This window comes from Saccostrea cucullata, unplaced genomic scaffold (assembly GCF_032062105.1).
Source record: "Saccostrea cucullata isolate Sc308-1 unplaced genomic scaffold, CSIRO_AGI_Scuc_v1 ctg8142, whole genome shotgun sequence".
Classification (NCBI taxonomy): Eukaryota; Metazoa; Mollusca; class Bivalvia; order Ostreida; family Ostreidae; genus Saccostrea; species Saccostrea cuccullata.
The window spans coordinates 1-16,090 of NW_026927104.1; the positions used below are offsets into that span (position 1 = coordinate 1).

General features: G+C 32.1%; 1 protein-coding gene across 1 annotated transcript; it reads right to left on the minus strand.

The window, feature by feature from the left end:
* Positions 1–59: 59 nt before the first annotated feature.
* On the minus strand, positions 60–16,033 carry LOC134273460 (uncharacterized). Its single transcript, XM_062755660.1, has 13 exons — positions 15,717–16,033; positions 15,537–15,604; positions 15,086–15,223; positions 14,586–14,793; positions 11,990–12,085; positions 11,802–11,824; positions 11,478–11,612; positions 10,764–11,284; positions 8,810–8,934; positions 8,682–8,707; positions 8,302–8,430; positions 7,682–7,822; positions 60–2,046 (listed from the first exon to the last, which is right to left on the minus strand). Exons 1-13 carry the CDS (start codon positions 15,785–15,787, stop codon positions 1,286–1,288), a joined length of 2,442 nt encoding a protein of 813 aa, XP_062611644.1. The 5' UTR covers positions 15,788–16,033; the 3' UTR covers positions 60–1,285.
* Between the last annotated feature and the right edge of the window lie 57 nt (positions 16,034–16,090).

The following is a 16,090-nucleotide window of genomic DNA, read 5'->3' on the forward strand; positions in this document are numbered from 1 at the left end:
GTCTTCTTTGTTGGAGAATGCGTATGGAATGCCGGGGCTGTTTTACATATGAGGAATAAACATTATACGCAGTGTTCTAGCTATACGCTATATGTGGTACTATTATTATTTTAACATTTAACACCCCCCCCCCCTCCCGATTGCTACGTTCCTGTACTTGGCTTTTTATATACAGGTTGATTAAAATATCAAATGCATAAAGTTTGTGTAAATTATTAATGAATTTATTATTTTACAAAATTATCAAAGTCAAACAATGAAACGTTACAATGTATCTAATTATTCACGTGTATCGCGATAAGCACACGAGCGCTGAATGGACACGCTGTCAATTTCACTTGTACTTCTCCTCTACATTGGTTGCATTCTCTGCAAAGATAATTCAAATTAAATAATCATACTGTTTTTGTTTACTTGGCAACCTACAAGTTACAATTTAAATTCTTTTTTTGTCTAAATTCCAATTGAAACAAAGCATGGAAACTATTCATCTACCGAAAATTCTGCTTTATTCGTCGGGTTTTTCATCGATAACTGATAGTACATGCGATGCCAATTTGTAAGACTCTTATTTATTTTGTAGAGAACGAGCAATGTTTTCATTAATGTATGAAAATGCTTCATTTCAAGATTCCCGAAAACCTCTCACATTTCACTCTCTAATCTAAAGAAAAAATATTAAATTATAAATCGTGGAAATAAAATAGATTATGCTTAAAGTATATTTTTATTTAATCTTTAAATGCGGTACATATGGATAACACAAAGGACCCGCACAATGACTGTTATGAAATTATTATTGTAAATTTACCCTTTAAATATGGAAAATCTGGAATTATAAGACAAGAATAATTAATTATTGTCGTCAGTCTAATAATACAAGAAAACTAAAATAGTCATACTTTTTGTTCCATACAATGTTTAATCAAATGAGCGCATTATTTTTTATCTGCTGCCAAAAATCTCCAATAGATTCAGAGATGGGAATAGAATATTCTTTACTCCTTAACATCATAAAAAAATTGTTTTGTTTATTATGAAAAGTTGTTTTATTAATTTGTTTTTAATAATTTCAGACGATTTTCGTGTGAAAGGAAAAGGAGGTAAACAATGAGGAAATGCCTATACTTCTATCCAAGAGAAGGTTTGCTTACTTTGTGAATTTAAACACTTCAATCAGTTGTATCAAAAAATGAAAATGTTTTCTTTTAATTTATAAAGCATGCACAATATAGTTTTAAAAGAGAACAAAACTGTGCACTGTATATATTTTCGTAGAAACCATTTAAACCACGGTTAAATATTCGTTATTGTCATCATGTAGTCTTTCACGTCCTCTTTCAGGAGGAACAGGGCACTGATAACCATCAGAGTCAGTGTTTCCATCAATTTCTCTACTAGGCTGCACACATCTAGGCAAACGAAATGATGATGTCTGATCCTTCTGCAGAGGATACATGTCTAATTGTGAATTCAATGAATCTTCCTCATCGTTTTCAATGGTTTCGTACGGATTTGCCTCAGTTTGTTGACCTTCGTTTTCGGACATTGTGCTTGACTCAGGGACAGAGATTTGAATTAATTTTTTATCATATGCAAGTGCTTGTATTGGTTCGTAATATACAGGAACATTTTGATTCCTTAAAATGTCATTTGAAATAAGTCCTCTTCTTTTCCGATATTTGTTTATTGCATAAATAGCAGCTACCGTTAAAAATACAATTAATCCTATCGCGAGAATTAGGTAAACCGGATCATTGATAAGTAATTGATCAGTTAAATTGCTATGGAATCGCTTATTACTGAAAATTTCCGAGGAGGCAGTTGGCTGTGAAGAAGAATTGTAAGATTTGAAAATTGTTATATTCATAAATGACGTGGTTGGGGTGAATCTTTGATTCGGATTACTGGTAGAATGTATGAAGTTTGTAATACTCTGTGTGCCTCTGTTAACCTGAGAAGAAGTAGATTGAAATGATGTGTGCCTAACGGTTGTCATATTTTGAGCCACTGTAGTTGTTTCTCCAGTCGTGTTCTTGTAATATGCTGAAAAAGATATATAAATAGTAAAAAAAGTTTTACCAATCTACTTTTTTTCTCTTTTTAACGTCTGGTTGTGTTTTTCTATATATATAAATAATTTTTTTTTCTCATACTTGATAATAAGCCTTATTGAGATAAATATGTTTCAATTATGCATTTCTACAAATAGAACATATGTGAAGGAAGTAATTGTAATCGTATTATAAGGTTTTTCCACCTTTCCGTGGAAAGACCTATTGAAATTGTTCTGTTTATTATTATTAGGTCTTTCCACCTTTCCGTGGAAAGACCTATTGGTATTCTTCTGTTTCTTATTAGGTCTTTCCACCTTTCTGTGGAAAGACCTATTGATTTTCTTCTGTTTCTTTTTTTTATTATTAGGTCTTTCCAGCTTTCTCTGGAAAGACCTATTGATATTCTTCTGTTTCTTTTTTTCCTTTTTCTTTATTATTTTTCCGCCGTGTGATTTTTTGTTTCAAGATTTATCGAAAAGATTTTCAGTCGATAGAAATGTACTCCGTAAAAGATTTTTGCAGTTGACCCTGCGTATATGAACTTTGACCCCTTTCGGAGTTAATTTTGTTCGCAATGAAAGCTTGTTATCGCTACTCCTCCGAAACCATAAACCGCAGAGATTCCAAACCTTTATTAATGTTTACGACTGATTTAGTAGACTCTCCAATCAAACATTGCGAAAGGATTCATAAACTCCTATAATGAATTATTGCCCCTGAATGTTTGCGATGTTTACAAATATCAAGAATTTTTCTAAAACGACAAGGCGTAGAGACATGGGGCCAAATGCAAAAGATTTCTTGACCTTTGACCTTAAAATCTAGGTCAAGGTCAAAGGTCAAGGTCATTCAAAATAGGTAAAATTCAGCATTTTTTATAGCTCTTCTGTTCTTTACCAAATTCTAAACTTCTTTGCATCTTTAGTATGTACTCTTAAAACCATTTCAGAGATTCCATGCTTGTCCCCTAAGATTGAACCCTCTAAAAGTTAGTGCCCCTTTCAGTGTAAACCCTTGTTATCGCTACTCCTCCGAAACCGTGAACCGTAGAGGTACGAAACCTTCTACAATGTCTGCGACTAATTTAGTACACTTCTCATTCTATTAGTGCGAAAGAATTCGTAAACATTTTAAGTAGTTATTGCCCCTGGCAGTTTATGATGTTTATGAAGAACTAAAAACTTCTTAACGACAAGTAGTAAGGACATGGGCCCAACTGCATGAGATCTTTTGACCTTTGACCTTGAATATTAGGTCAAGGTCAAAGGTCAAGGTCATTGGGAAAGTATCAAAATTGCTTATTTACGGGCTTTCGGTTAAAATGACCTTGACCTTTGACCTTGATATTTGACCTTGACCTTTGACCTTTTATCAAAAGTTTAAAAAGATATATTCATTATCTTTACCTAGATTCAGCTTCAAGTGTAAAACTCAAGTTTATAAGGCTAAGTGCTTTTTTTTTGGATGACCTTGACCTTTGACCTTGATAAATGACCTGACCTTTGATCCAAAGGTCACAATCAAGCTTAATTATGTGGAGGTATTTATAACTGTCATGTCAACAAACACTTATATATTACAACCGCCCCCCCCCCCCCCCATTTCCCAAAAAAAAAAAAATCAATAGTGGCATAGAAAATTTTTCTACAACTCAAAAGACATCACAGATCAAGATAAAATTCAGTTTAGCATGTAGAAGACACCTCAAAGAAACTGCCCTGAGAGTTTTACAGTGAGTCTCTTAAGTGCAATTAAATTCTAGTGAATATCGGCAAATTCTACATTTTTTTTTCTGTCTGAAATAGAATTGTTGATAAGTATGAAAATTAAATAAAGTTTGTATTGGCTATTTCTTCGATTGTTGTTAATATCACTTGATTCTCCTGCTCTAATACGATATTTCGATACCAAATATTCTTGCTTTCTTTAGTATGTGGAATTTATGTCAATTTTATTTAGATTTAATATTAATGGAATGAATCTAGAAAACGGCGATTTTTCCTGTCAAATAAATTTCCACGCTTTCAATGGCACCGTTTTTTTTTTCCCTGAGATGCATGTTTCAAGTTTAATTTATGCTGGTAACTATGAATTCAATTCAAATAGAAATGATTATTAAATCTTATCTATGAATTGACCATATCTGTCAAAACAAACGAGGCCTTTTTCAAATACATAAATTGCTACGCAACCTCAAATGCATGTATCCCCGTTAATACCAATATCATAATTGTAATCGGACCCTATCCCTTACATTTTAACTCGAAAACAATCTCATTCAAACTCACATATACTCCCAGGAGCTTGTCAGAAGTGTCTCAAGTGGAACTCTTTGACTGGTCAATGAATCAAGGAAATTCCGTTAACTTTAACTCGACAATAATACAACACAATTTCAACGGAACCCGTGGCGTAGTGGTTAGAGCGCTCGCCTGCTAATCGGAGGGTCGAGGGATCGAATCCTGCTGGAGCACCTTATTTTTTTTTTATTTTTTTTTTAATTTCTTTTTTGCGTTTTTCTTCGTTTTTTCAACCCAAATGACACGGAAACACTTAAAAAGCTGGAAAGACCTCTTATTGTTCTGTGAACAATAAGTCTCCTAGTTATTTTTTATTATTTTTCCGCCGTGTGATTTTGAGTTTCAAGATTTATCGAAAAGATTTTTAGTTCATTAGAATGTACTTCATAAAAGATTTTCGCAGTTGACCCTGCGTATATGAACTTTGATCCTTTTCGGAGTTATTACCCCTTTCGCAAGAAAGCTTGTTATCGCTACTCCTCCGAAAACATAAACCGTAGAGAAATGAAACCTTCACTATTGTCTTTGACTAATTTAGTAGACACTCCAATGATTCATTACGAAAGTATTCATTGACCCCTTCAGTGAGTTATTGCCCCTGAAACTTTTTGAATTTTACAAATAATGAAAAATTTTCAAAACAAGAAGTTGTAGAGACATGGGACCAACTGCATAAGATTTATTGACCTTTGACCTTAAAATTCATGTAAAGGTCAAAGGTCAAGGTCATTCCAAAAATGAGAAAATTAGCTCTTTTTGTATCTCTTTTGTCTTTCAACATATACTTAATGTCTATCCATCAGTGATATGTACTTTTAAAACTGTTTCAAAGATTTCATTCTTGTCCCCTAAGATTAAACCTTTTAAAAGTTATTGCCCCTTGTGCGAAAAACCTTGTTATCGCTACTCCTCCGAAACTGTAGACCCTATAGACACCAAACCTTCACTAATGTCTTAAGGGTCTTTAGACCTAACTTCATTGTATAAGTGCAAAAGAATCTGATGACCCCTTAAATGAGTTATTGCCCTTTAACTTCTTTGTACTTACTATTAAACCTTATAACTTGAAAACTATAAGTGGTAGAAGCATGGGGTCAATTGCATTGTGATCCTTGACCTTTGACCTTGAATGTTTTTTCAAGGTCAAAGGTCAAGGTCATTTTTTTTTTTTAATTTTCATTTTTTCTATGCTTTAGGAGAGTTTTGGTTTCTTTTTCATGGAATTTAATTTTTAAGGAGTCAGATATAAAACAGAGTTCAAAGAAGGTGGAAAGACCTCTTATTGTTCTGTGAACAATAAGTCTCCTAGTTATTCTTCTTATTTTTCCGCCGTGTGATTTTGAGTTTCAAGATATATCGAAGAGATTTATAGTCCATAAGAATGTACTCCAAAAAAGATTATTGCAGTTGACCCTGCGTAAATGAACCTTGACCGCTTTCGAAGTTATTGCCCCTTTCACAAGAAATGCTTTTTATCGCTACATCTCTAAAACCATAAGCCGTAGAGATCTGAAACCTTCATTAAAGTCTTTGACTAATTGAGAGGACTCTTCATCTATTCAGTGCGAAAGTATTTGGTGACCCCTTCAATGAGTTATTGCCCCTGAAACTTTTTGAATTTTACAAATAATTAAAATTTTTTAAAACGACAAGTCGTAGAGACATGGGACTAACTGCATAAGATTCATTGACCTTTGACCTTAAAATTTATGTAAAGGTCAAAGGTCAAGGTCATTCCAAAAATGAAAAATTTACCTCTTTTTATATCTCTTTTGTCTTTCAACATTTACATAATGTCTATGCATCATTTATATGTACTCATAAAACTGTTTCAAAGATTTCATTCTTGTCCCTTGATATTATCCCCTTTAAAAGTTATTGCCCCTTGTGCTAAAAACCTTGTTATCGCTACTCCTCCGAAACCGTAAACCGTAGAGACACCAAACCTTCACTAATGTCTTAAGGGTCTTTAGGCCTAACTTCATTGTATAAGTGCAAAAGAATCTGATGACCCCTTATATAACTTATTTCCCTTTAATTTCGTTGTACTTACTATCAAACCTTATTACTTGAAAACTATAAGACGTATAAGCATGGAGTCAATTGCATTTTGACTCTTGACCTTTGACCTTGAAAATATTTCAAGGTCAAAGTTCAAGGTCATTTTTTTTTAAATTTTTCATTTTTCTATGCTTTCAGAGAGTTTTGGTTTCTTTTTAATGGAATTTAATTTTTAGGAGGCAGATATAAAAGAAATTTGAAATTCAAAGAAGGTGGAAAGACCTCTTATTGTTCTGTGAACAATAAGTCTCCTAGTTATTTTTATTATTTTTCCGCCGAATGGTTTTTTGTTTCACAAGTTATTGAAGAGATTTATAGTTCATAAGAATGTACTCCTTAAATGATTTTTTTGTTTGACCCTGCATATATGAACTTCGACCCCTTTCGGAGTTATCACCCCTTTCGCAAAAATGTTTTGCTACTCCTCCGAAACCGTAAATCGTAGAGGAATGAAATCTTCACCAACGTCTTCGACTAATTAAGAAAAGCTTAAATCCGTCATTGCAAAAGTATTCATGTCCCCTTCAATGAGTTATTGCCCCTGAAACTTTTTGAATTTTACAAATAATTAAAAATTTTCAAAACGAGAAGTCGTAGAGACATGGGACCAACTGCATAAGATTCATTGACCTTTGACCTTAAAATTCTTGTAAAGGTCAAAGGTCAAGGTCATTCCAAAAATGAGAAATTTAGCTCTTTTTGTATCTCTTTTGTCTTTCAACATATACTTAATGTCTATGCATCATTACTATGTACTTTTAAAACTACTTCAAAGATTTCATTCTTGTCCCCTAATATTAACCCTTTTAAGAGTTATTGCCCCTTGTGCGAAAAACCTATTTTTCGCTACTGCTCCGAAGATATAGACCGTAGAGTCACCAAATCTTCTCAAATGTCTTAAGGGTCTATACGCCTAACTTCACTGTATAAGTGCAAAAGGATCTCATGACCCTTATATGAGTTATTGCCCTTGAAGTTCTTTGAACTTACTATTAAACCTTATAACTTGAAAACTACAAGTCATAGAAGCATGAGGTCAATTGCATTATGACCGTTGACCTTTGACCTTGAATATTTTTTCAAGGTCAAAGGTCAAGGTCATTCGAATTTTTTCTTCAATTTTATTTTTTCTATGCTTTAAGACAATTCTGGTTTCTTTTTCATGGAATATAATTTTAAGGAGTCAGATATAAAACAAATTTAAAATTCAAAGAAGTTGGAAAGACCTCTTATTGTTCTGTGAACAATAAGTCTTCTAGTTACTTGAAATATGTGTGCATCCGGTTTTCCTGTCACAGAACTGTTCTTCACATAAACAAAATAACTGGCAATTGACACCATAACTTGGATATCTGCATTCATAAACGCAGTTTACACCAAAATAACCTGGTTGACATTCTGAAACTCATAAATGGAAAAAAATGCGTCTGCTTTTTAACTTTATAATTGTGGGCTGTTTTTCAAACTCTGTTTAATAAGAGAAGTGTATAAATCAATACCAGAATGAAAATATTTAAAGCAATATGAGCTGCATTTTGAAAATTTTATTCAGCTATTAAAAGGTGTTTTGTAATAATTTTGTATGTTAGTTAAACCTCTAATGATCAATTTGATTAAAAAATACAGAAGAAAGACTTCTATATACAATTCAAAATACAGTTTTATATAAGAAATCATTATTGAACAGGAGAACAGTTATGTAATTTTGATTCAATCAATGCTTATAAATAGTTCTTCCATCACAAATATGAGCACCAGAAGCTAATCAACGTTTTCCGGTCATTGGTATTGTTATTTACAAGTTTGAAACAAATATAAATCTTACATCAACGATGCAGCTCACATTGCTTTAAATATCTTCTTGCAAGGTTTGTGGCGTTTACCTTTCGAACAGCCCGAGACCACGTGACAGACAGATTGATCACATTCGCAGACATGTTGACATCCCTTGCCATGACTTGGGTACCTGCAAGTGTGTGAGCAATGTTCTCCTTCGAACCCAGGGAGGCATTCTAAAAGGAAAAAAATTCAATTGTCTACCATAAAATTGATTTTGTAAAATAGATTTTAAAGTTATTTTGACAAAAATGATAGTATAATCAAATGAGTCACAATTTTGAATATTAATAGAAACAAACTACCAACCATTTTTTTTAAATGATGCCAGGATTGAAACAGAAATACGTCTTTTATTTCAAACTGTAGCTGATAAAAATTGTTTAAGCCAGGCAATATTTCAAGCATTATGAAAGAAAATTCCAACCTTTACATTTTCCACTCTGTGCATATCTACAAAAAGATATATGAATTATTGCTAATGATATTGAATACCTTTATAGTTGAGGCAAAATATCTTACGTTGTGAGACAAAAGGCAGAAAGCAAATCTTACCCAATGCAGTTCTTAATGGAACAAATCACAATCTTCAACGTAACAAAAAAAATGTACAAGAATAGGGACATCTGCGACTGCTTCATTTTTGTTGAGCAATTATCAAACATCGATTTCCTGTGTATCTATTGAGTTATCTTTTTTTTAATAGAAAAAGGAGTGCCTGACACAAATTTTTCAATTGCTTTAATCAAGCAGGAAGTCCATTCTCTTGATAGTTTAAGTTTATGAGTACAATAGTCATGGTATTTATAATTCATTTTAAATCATAGTACAATTACACTGTAGAATATTAATATACATGTATCGTCTTGTTATCTTTTAATCTTCCTATCGTCAATGTTGGATGTATAATCAACAGCAATATAAAAATATATAAAAGTCATTTTGATTATTTTCAGAAAATATCTTACAGACTGCATAAAGATATTATATCTGATATTGAATTATACATCTAAAAATAAATTAAACTATGCATAATTAAACATTTATTTTCTTTTTTAATTTCATCTGAAATATCAAACTACAATTTACGCAATTGTACTGAATTTGCATATATCAACAAGCACTTAGTATTATTATGTCATTCGTTTTGTTAAGATCAAATAATCGTTTGTGTGTTTATTTGTTGTTTAACATCTCCAGAGAAAATTTTACTTTGTTGGAGATGCAAATACTTGCCGATGGAAATGTGCAATTGTTTACCGATGCCTGGCATTCAGAACCATTGAGTTTAGTGAGAGGTCGTTTTCGTGCTATGCTGCGACATGGGATGCTATCATCCTTAGGACTGGTCTCTACGTCCGATAACTTGATTCAAACCCGCAACGCAAGAATTAGCTTCTTACTCCACTACTCTAGTAAGACTTCTACCTCTGCGCTTTGCGGGTGAGTGTGTATCTTAATGATTTATACTACATATTTTTGTAATCCGACAGAAAACGTTCAGCATGTCCAGTAGTGTCACTAGTTCTTCTTTTATATTCCTAAAGATGTAATCATGTGATATTGATATTAACTTTGTTTATTGATACTATTGGTTGGTTACCGCATAATCGACGATTAATTTCATAATGGTTCCGTGATTTAGCGAAATCTTAAGCATAAATGATTTTGAATAATCAAATTGTATTGGTTAAATACATACACAATGCACTGTCGAGTATTCGCACCGGTATATTCATTTCCTTCCTTTATCTTAATTTCGATAATATCGATCAGTATGATAAAGGCCGTCATAAAATATTTGTACAAGAGGAGTTTTTTTTTCAAAATGAGAACTAAATAAGTGAATTAAACTCAAGGGTATTTTGTGATTTATACAATGATTGGACTAGATTTTGGTAGACTAAGTATTTTGTTTTCTTTAATGTCTCATGACTGTCCTTTGCTTCATCATCTTTCGTCGGTTGCCTCAAGTAGTACTCTGTATTTATTATATTATAAATCAAGGGACATTTTAAGCCTAGCTTTATTCTTCATGATTCATTAAGATATAACGAAAATGATACAAGAAATCTGATTTTTTTTGTAAATGTACATGTTACATAGGTTGTTCATTGACTTTGACAAAGAGAGACATTTGAATCAGAAAGGAAGTTATCAACTAAACCAAACTCTGATAAAACGTCAAATCCATTACAGAAAATCAAAGTAACAAAGTTTTTGATAATCTAAAGTCTGTACAACTGTAATTAAAGATTCTTGCATGCATGCTGATTGTCTCTTTCGATGCCTTTTAGATAAGGACGATGAATGTGTCAACTGCTTTACTTAAAGGCATAAATTGGAAATATTTTAGGTACTGTTTTCATGTTCAAAAGCCTCGTCCCCTTTTCCTTACTACACACACTTTCCTAATGCGCTTGTTAGAATCTTCGCTATATAACCATTTAAAGAATGTATAAGTACTTTGTACATGTTCCTGAACACGTTTTAACACATGATGTCATTTCAAAGCGTCATAAAAATGTTTGGATTCTCGGTCCTCATTTTTGTTCCCTCCCATTTTTGAGATTTTAAGAGTGTCAACATAATCATTTTCAGCATTGCCTTCCGGCTTCTTGTCTTTGTCATCACAAGTTTCCTTTCCGTCCAGATCCTCATACAAATTTTCTTTCATGCCCTCATAATCACAAGTTATTCTTTTTAGCTCGACTTTTATATTTGGCATGTCATTGTCTTCTCTTCTATTTCTTAGACAGGAGTGCTTGGCCCTTTTCCAAGAAAACATTAAACCGGTGGCAAAAAGTATCAAAGAAAGAGCAATCACAGTACCAATGAGGATCGGCGTTGTTTGTGATTCTGACTTTGATTCCTTTGGTTTTTCAGATTGAATCGTGTTTTTAGCAGGATGTGTACCTTGGTTTGGAATTGATTGAAGATCCTCCCCAGGTTTCAAATCAATCATCTCTCTGGCTGGATACATACGATTTTCTACAACTGCATTAAGACCATTTTGTATGGGAAGGTGGGCTACAAAAAAATAATAATAAAAGAGCTTGATTAAGGAATTTTCCATGTGTCTGTGACTGAAAATTTGACCTAGAGAATATGAAATTCTACGAAAACTGTTACAATGCTTATTTTGACCGTAGATAGATTAATATTTGATAGTTGAATATGTATTAAAAACGCAAAATTCTACTGTACACTCTATAGTTCCCACCTTTCCCCTCCTTGCATCCTGTAGAAATGTCACAATATTCCTCTGAACAGTTACACACCTTCTGGCATGATAAACCAAAACCTGGGTATCTACACGGAATGGAGCAATTGAAACCTATATAACCTAATGGACATTCTAAAATGCAAGATAAATCTAGATTAATAAAGTAATTCATATTTTGAGTACAGTTTTCAGTCAAGAATTTAATGTATTTAAAAATAAAGCATTACAGAATAAATTAAGATTTATAAAGACATGTATAAATGAAAAGAAAGAAAACGATTAAAAGCTGTACACTTTTGCACAGTCTTTGATTGTGCATACCTTTGCAATCTTTCTCTTTGTTCCTGCAAAAAAACCCATACTAATAGTATGTTATCTTTTTAGAAGATGTTACAAAGAGAAAAAAAAATAATAATTAAACGAAGCATTTCTTAATACGTAGAGAATTGGTATTTCTTAAAACTCCAAACTAGTAAACTATATAAATAAAATCAATTTTCATTACGTACGGTTGGCATCGACTGCTGACTGTATAAATATTACACAAAACAATGAAATAAAAAAGACAAAGTTTTGTTAGATACATATTAGATTTGAACGCTAATCTTCATGAGTTAATTTAAAAAGCATCGGCATAAATATGTAAATCAATTTAACTTTTATATAGTTCGGTAAATTAAATTAGACCACGTGACGTTTATTAAAAAGGTTCTAGAAATTTACTTCCAAATAAGGGCGTGCTGAGGTTCAATTAGACAACAGCTGATTCATAAGAATTCAATCATATAACCGACTCTAAAACTATCTCATGAAAGTTCAAAATAATAAAATTTGATTGAAAAAGAGAACATATTATTTCCTCATTGATGTCAGAGCCGATGACACCAAAAGTAATATTACCTCTCGTAACTATTGAGTACGAATTACAAGTATTCCTTTACATAAATTTTAGAATCAGGGCTCTTGAACTCTCTGCCATTTAAACTTAGAGCACGTGCTTCACACCCTTGTTTAAAAAGGAACTTAAAATACACCTGTCCTTATCGAGCTATCTTTAAAAATAAACGTGGTTTTACAGTAAGATAGTGCCATTATGATGAATTCTAATCACATATAAATGTCTGTATTTTATTCATAATCTGTTTAGAATATTTTTAAATTGTTTGTCTGTATGTTTGATCGTTGTTCCCACTTGAGAATTTTTAAATGTGGAGACGCAACCACTATAGCTTGCGGATTAGAGCTGCAAGTATTTTCTTATACTTTGCACTCAGGGCAAATGAAGTGGTAGAATTCTTTTTCATGCCAGCACCTTTTGCGAGTAGGAACCTCGGTTTATAACTCTCTTTAGAAGGACGTTCCATGGAATTCAAACGTAAGGATTAACTCCTGGTTCCGCTCTTAGACTAATCACTGCGCATCGTGGTCTATTATATTTTAATTGTAAAGCGATTTAGAAACTTCAAATTGACAGCGTGCTATATACCTTTATTTTTCATTAGCAATCACATAGTTCCACATAAATATCTTTTCAGGTTTAAGATATACTGTTAAGAAAATTAACAACGTGGGTAAAGCTGTAAATTTCCATTAAGGGGATGTTATACCCTTTGTAGATAAAAATATTATTTCATAATTAACAGTACATATTATCGCAGCAAAACATCATTTCAAGCCAGCGTTATAAGTATATCTTCCTTAGTGTGTTTTAGGGCTGTTCTCTACCTCTGAAGGAGCCAGCCTCGACATACTACCCAACACACATTTCTTTTGCTCTCAGCAAAAAAAATTGTGTCAGTGATATCTTTGAGCCCTAGGACATATATTTTATACAAGAAAACGTAATTAAGGGTTCTTTTTTTGCTAATTCATTCTTTCGCAAACTATCTTTTATTTTCTAAACTTTGAAAAATGTATTCATTTCATATGCCTTTGCCAGTGATAAGAAACATCATATTTTCTTCGAGACAGAGGTTATCTTGGTCTCCACGAAGTTCAATATTTTTGATTTTGGGATTATGATTGGTATTAACATGTACATGTAGCTATAACTGTAAAGGAAGTAATTGTATTTAATAGCTATAAAAAAATTAAAATATCAATCATCTTATTTTTAATTTACTCTCTTATATGTATAATTTAACTCAGAAAACATTTCGGGCATAAATTGCGTCACGCCTCCTTTGTAAATCCCTCACAGCGTAGCCTGAGTTCCAAAGAGGAAGTGTTTATCTTTATTTAAAAGAAGTGTTCATGTGGAATGGAATAAAAGCTAAACCCATTTCCCATCCATGCTGTAGGTTCATATATATTCAAAATTTCTTGCAGAAACAGTTAGTAAAAGACTTATCATTATCATTTTATATAAAACTAACGCATGGATGGAGAAGAACATGAAGTTGACAATGATGATTCATGAATCAAAATAACAAACAAATAAGCGGAAGAAAATTTCTGTTACAGGCACGTGGGTCAAATTTTTGGAAACTATTTTTTGTTTCATGAAGATATTATCAAAGTGTTTCTACAGTAAACTTCAATATAAGGCACATATTATTGGTGTCCTTTTCTGACAACTAAATTAACTAAGAACCACTCAATCTTGTATTTTAAATTACATGTAACTCTGTGTTCAAAATACATTTGATCTATAAATTTACAACCATACATTACCAATCAAAATATGACATATTTTGCAGTGAAAAAATCTCGTCTATTTATCAATCAATGAAATGTTTTGAACATAAAATTCTTAATCTTTTGTACAAATAGTAAGCTATATGTAGATAAAAGTTGTTTAATAAATAAAAGGGCAAATTTAGCTGTTCTGAAGTGTAGAATATGCATGAACTGAATCCCCCATTATCTCACTTCCAAAAGATGCAAATGTAAACATATACACATTATCTCCATCCCTTGTGTCTGTATTATCGAAAACGTTTCCAAGAACATCGGGTGTCTTTTTCTCCGAATTTCTCTCTCCGCAATTTCCAATTTGCTTGTCAGTTGTATGCAAGTCCTCAATGAAAGGTTGTCCATCTGCCTTTGTTAGAATTTGTGCGGGTAAACCTGAAGGACATTTGACATCCATATTGTGCATATCATTTTCCACAAGGACAGCAGCTGCAGCATTTGTTTGACTTGGAGTATTTTTTGTTCTTTAGATGGAGAATTAGAATTCGTGTTAAAATCAAAAATAAAAATATCAGAAATGTTATCGCTATTATTATTATTGTTATTATGGATATTGATCCCATGGCACTTATTCCAGAGTAAGATGACAATTTCTTCACCTTTAAATTGGTTGCATTCTCTGCAAAGAAAATTTAAATTAAATGATCATAATGTTTATATTTACTGGTTAAATAAGTGAGTAATAGAATAAATATATCTTTTTAATATATTCAATCTAAAATGAAAATGAACTGAATTTTAAAAAATCGGATAGTCAATAATAAAAATTTTGTATTTCATGATATAGTCAGTGAAAATATGACAAAAAATGATATAAATACATGATTATGAAAAATCAATAACAAAAACAAATTAAAATTTAAAAGAATTAAATTAAATTAAATCGAGCTATAATCATCTGACAATTTTACCAAAAGACATGTTAAAACAGCCACTCCGAAAGTCGCAATATTCTGCTGTACAGTTGCATCCTTCCTGACACTGTTTCCCAAACCCAGGGTAACGACACTTCCTTGAACAATTTGGACCCATATATCCAGGCGGACACTCTAAAAGGTGTGAGAAAATGAAAACTTATAGAAGCAATTATATAATTAACAGTTATACAGTGAAACCTGTCTAATTCGACATGCACTGGGAGACAAATTTTGTGTCGGAATAGACAGGGCGTCGGATTGCACAGTGTAAAAACATGGAAAATAGTAAAATGGTAAAGGAACTTAACGTCGGAATCCACAGTGTGTTGGATTTTTCAGGTGTTAGATTAGACAGTTTTCATTGTACAACAATATTTCTTCAATTTACGTTTATTTTTTTTTTTTATTGTTTTTATTGTTAATAACTATCTGCTTCATTAAATACCTTTACATTCCTTCGAATCCTCAACGTAAAAATACCCGAAACATGTGCAATTTCCTTTTTCATTGACACTATTGAAATAAGAATAAATAAAATAAATAAGTGATTATATTCGAAAGAAGCCAAAAAATGGAATTAGTCTTCTTTTATGCAGAACATATTAAATTCTGTTTGAATACTTACTTTTGACATGCATTGCTGAACAATAAATGAACAATTAAAAACTCAAAAGAGTGTATTGATACGATATTCATTGTTTAATCACCGAACAATGTTTGTCTCGAAAAAAAATAAGCCCGATAATTGAATTAATTTAGCAAATAGTCACGCAGACCTGTGAAAAGGATGCTAAACGGAACATTGAAAGGAAACAGAAATTATGATCCAAAATCAAAAATAGCAAACTGAAAAATAATTGCAGCTAATGACCTAGTTTTTACACTGCTGAGTTAGTTTCCCAAAAACGAGTAAACTGATTTTTTTTCTTTTTATGCATCACAATAACCAACTGCATTTGTCAAGTATCCATTCACAGATTATCAGATTATGAATTCTCA

Bases quoted from the DNA above. Each gene is read 5' to 3' on its own strand.
- LOC134273460 (XM_062755660.1), bottom strand. From the start codon at position 15,787: ATGAATATCGTATCAATACACTCTTTTGAGTTTTTAATTGTTCATTTA. The intron at 12,086-14,585 runs ATGATATGCACA...TAACTCATGAAG, and splicing joins AGCTGCTGTCCTTGTGGAAA to ATTAGCGTTCAAATCTAATA. The intron at 2,047-7,681 runs GTAACTAGAAGA...TATCTTTTTCAG, and splicing joins CGGATGCACACATATTTCAA to CATATTACAAGAACACGACT.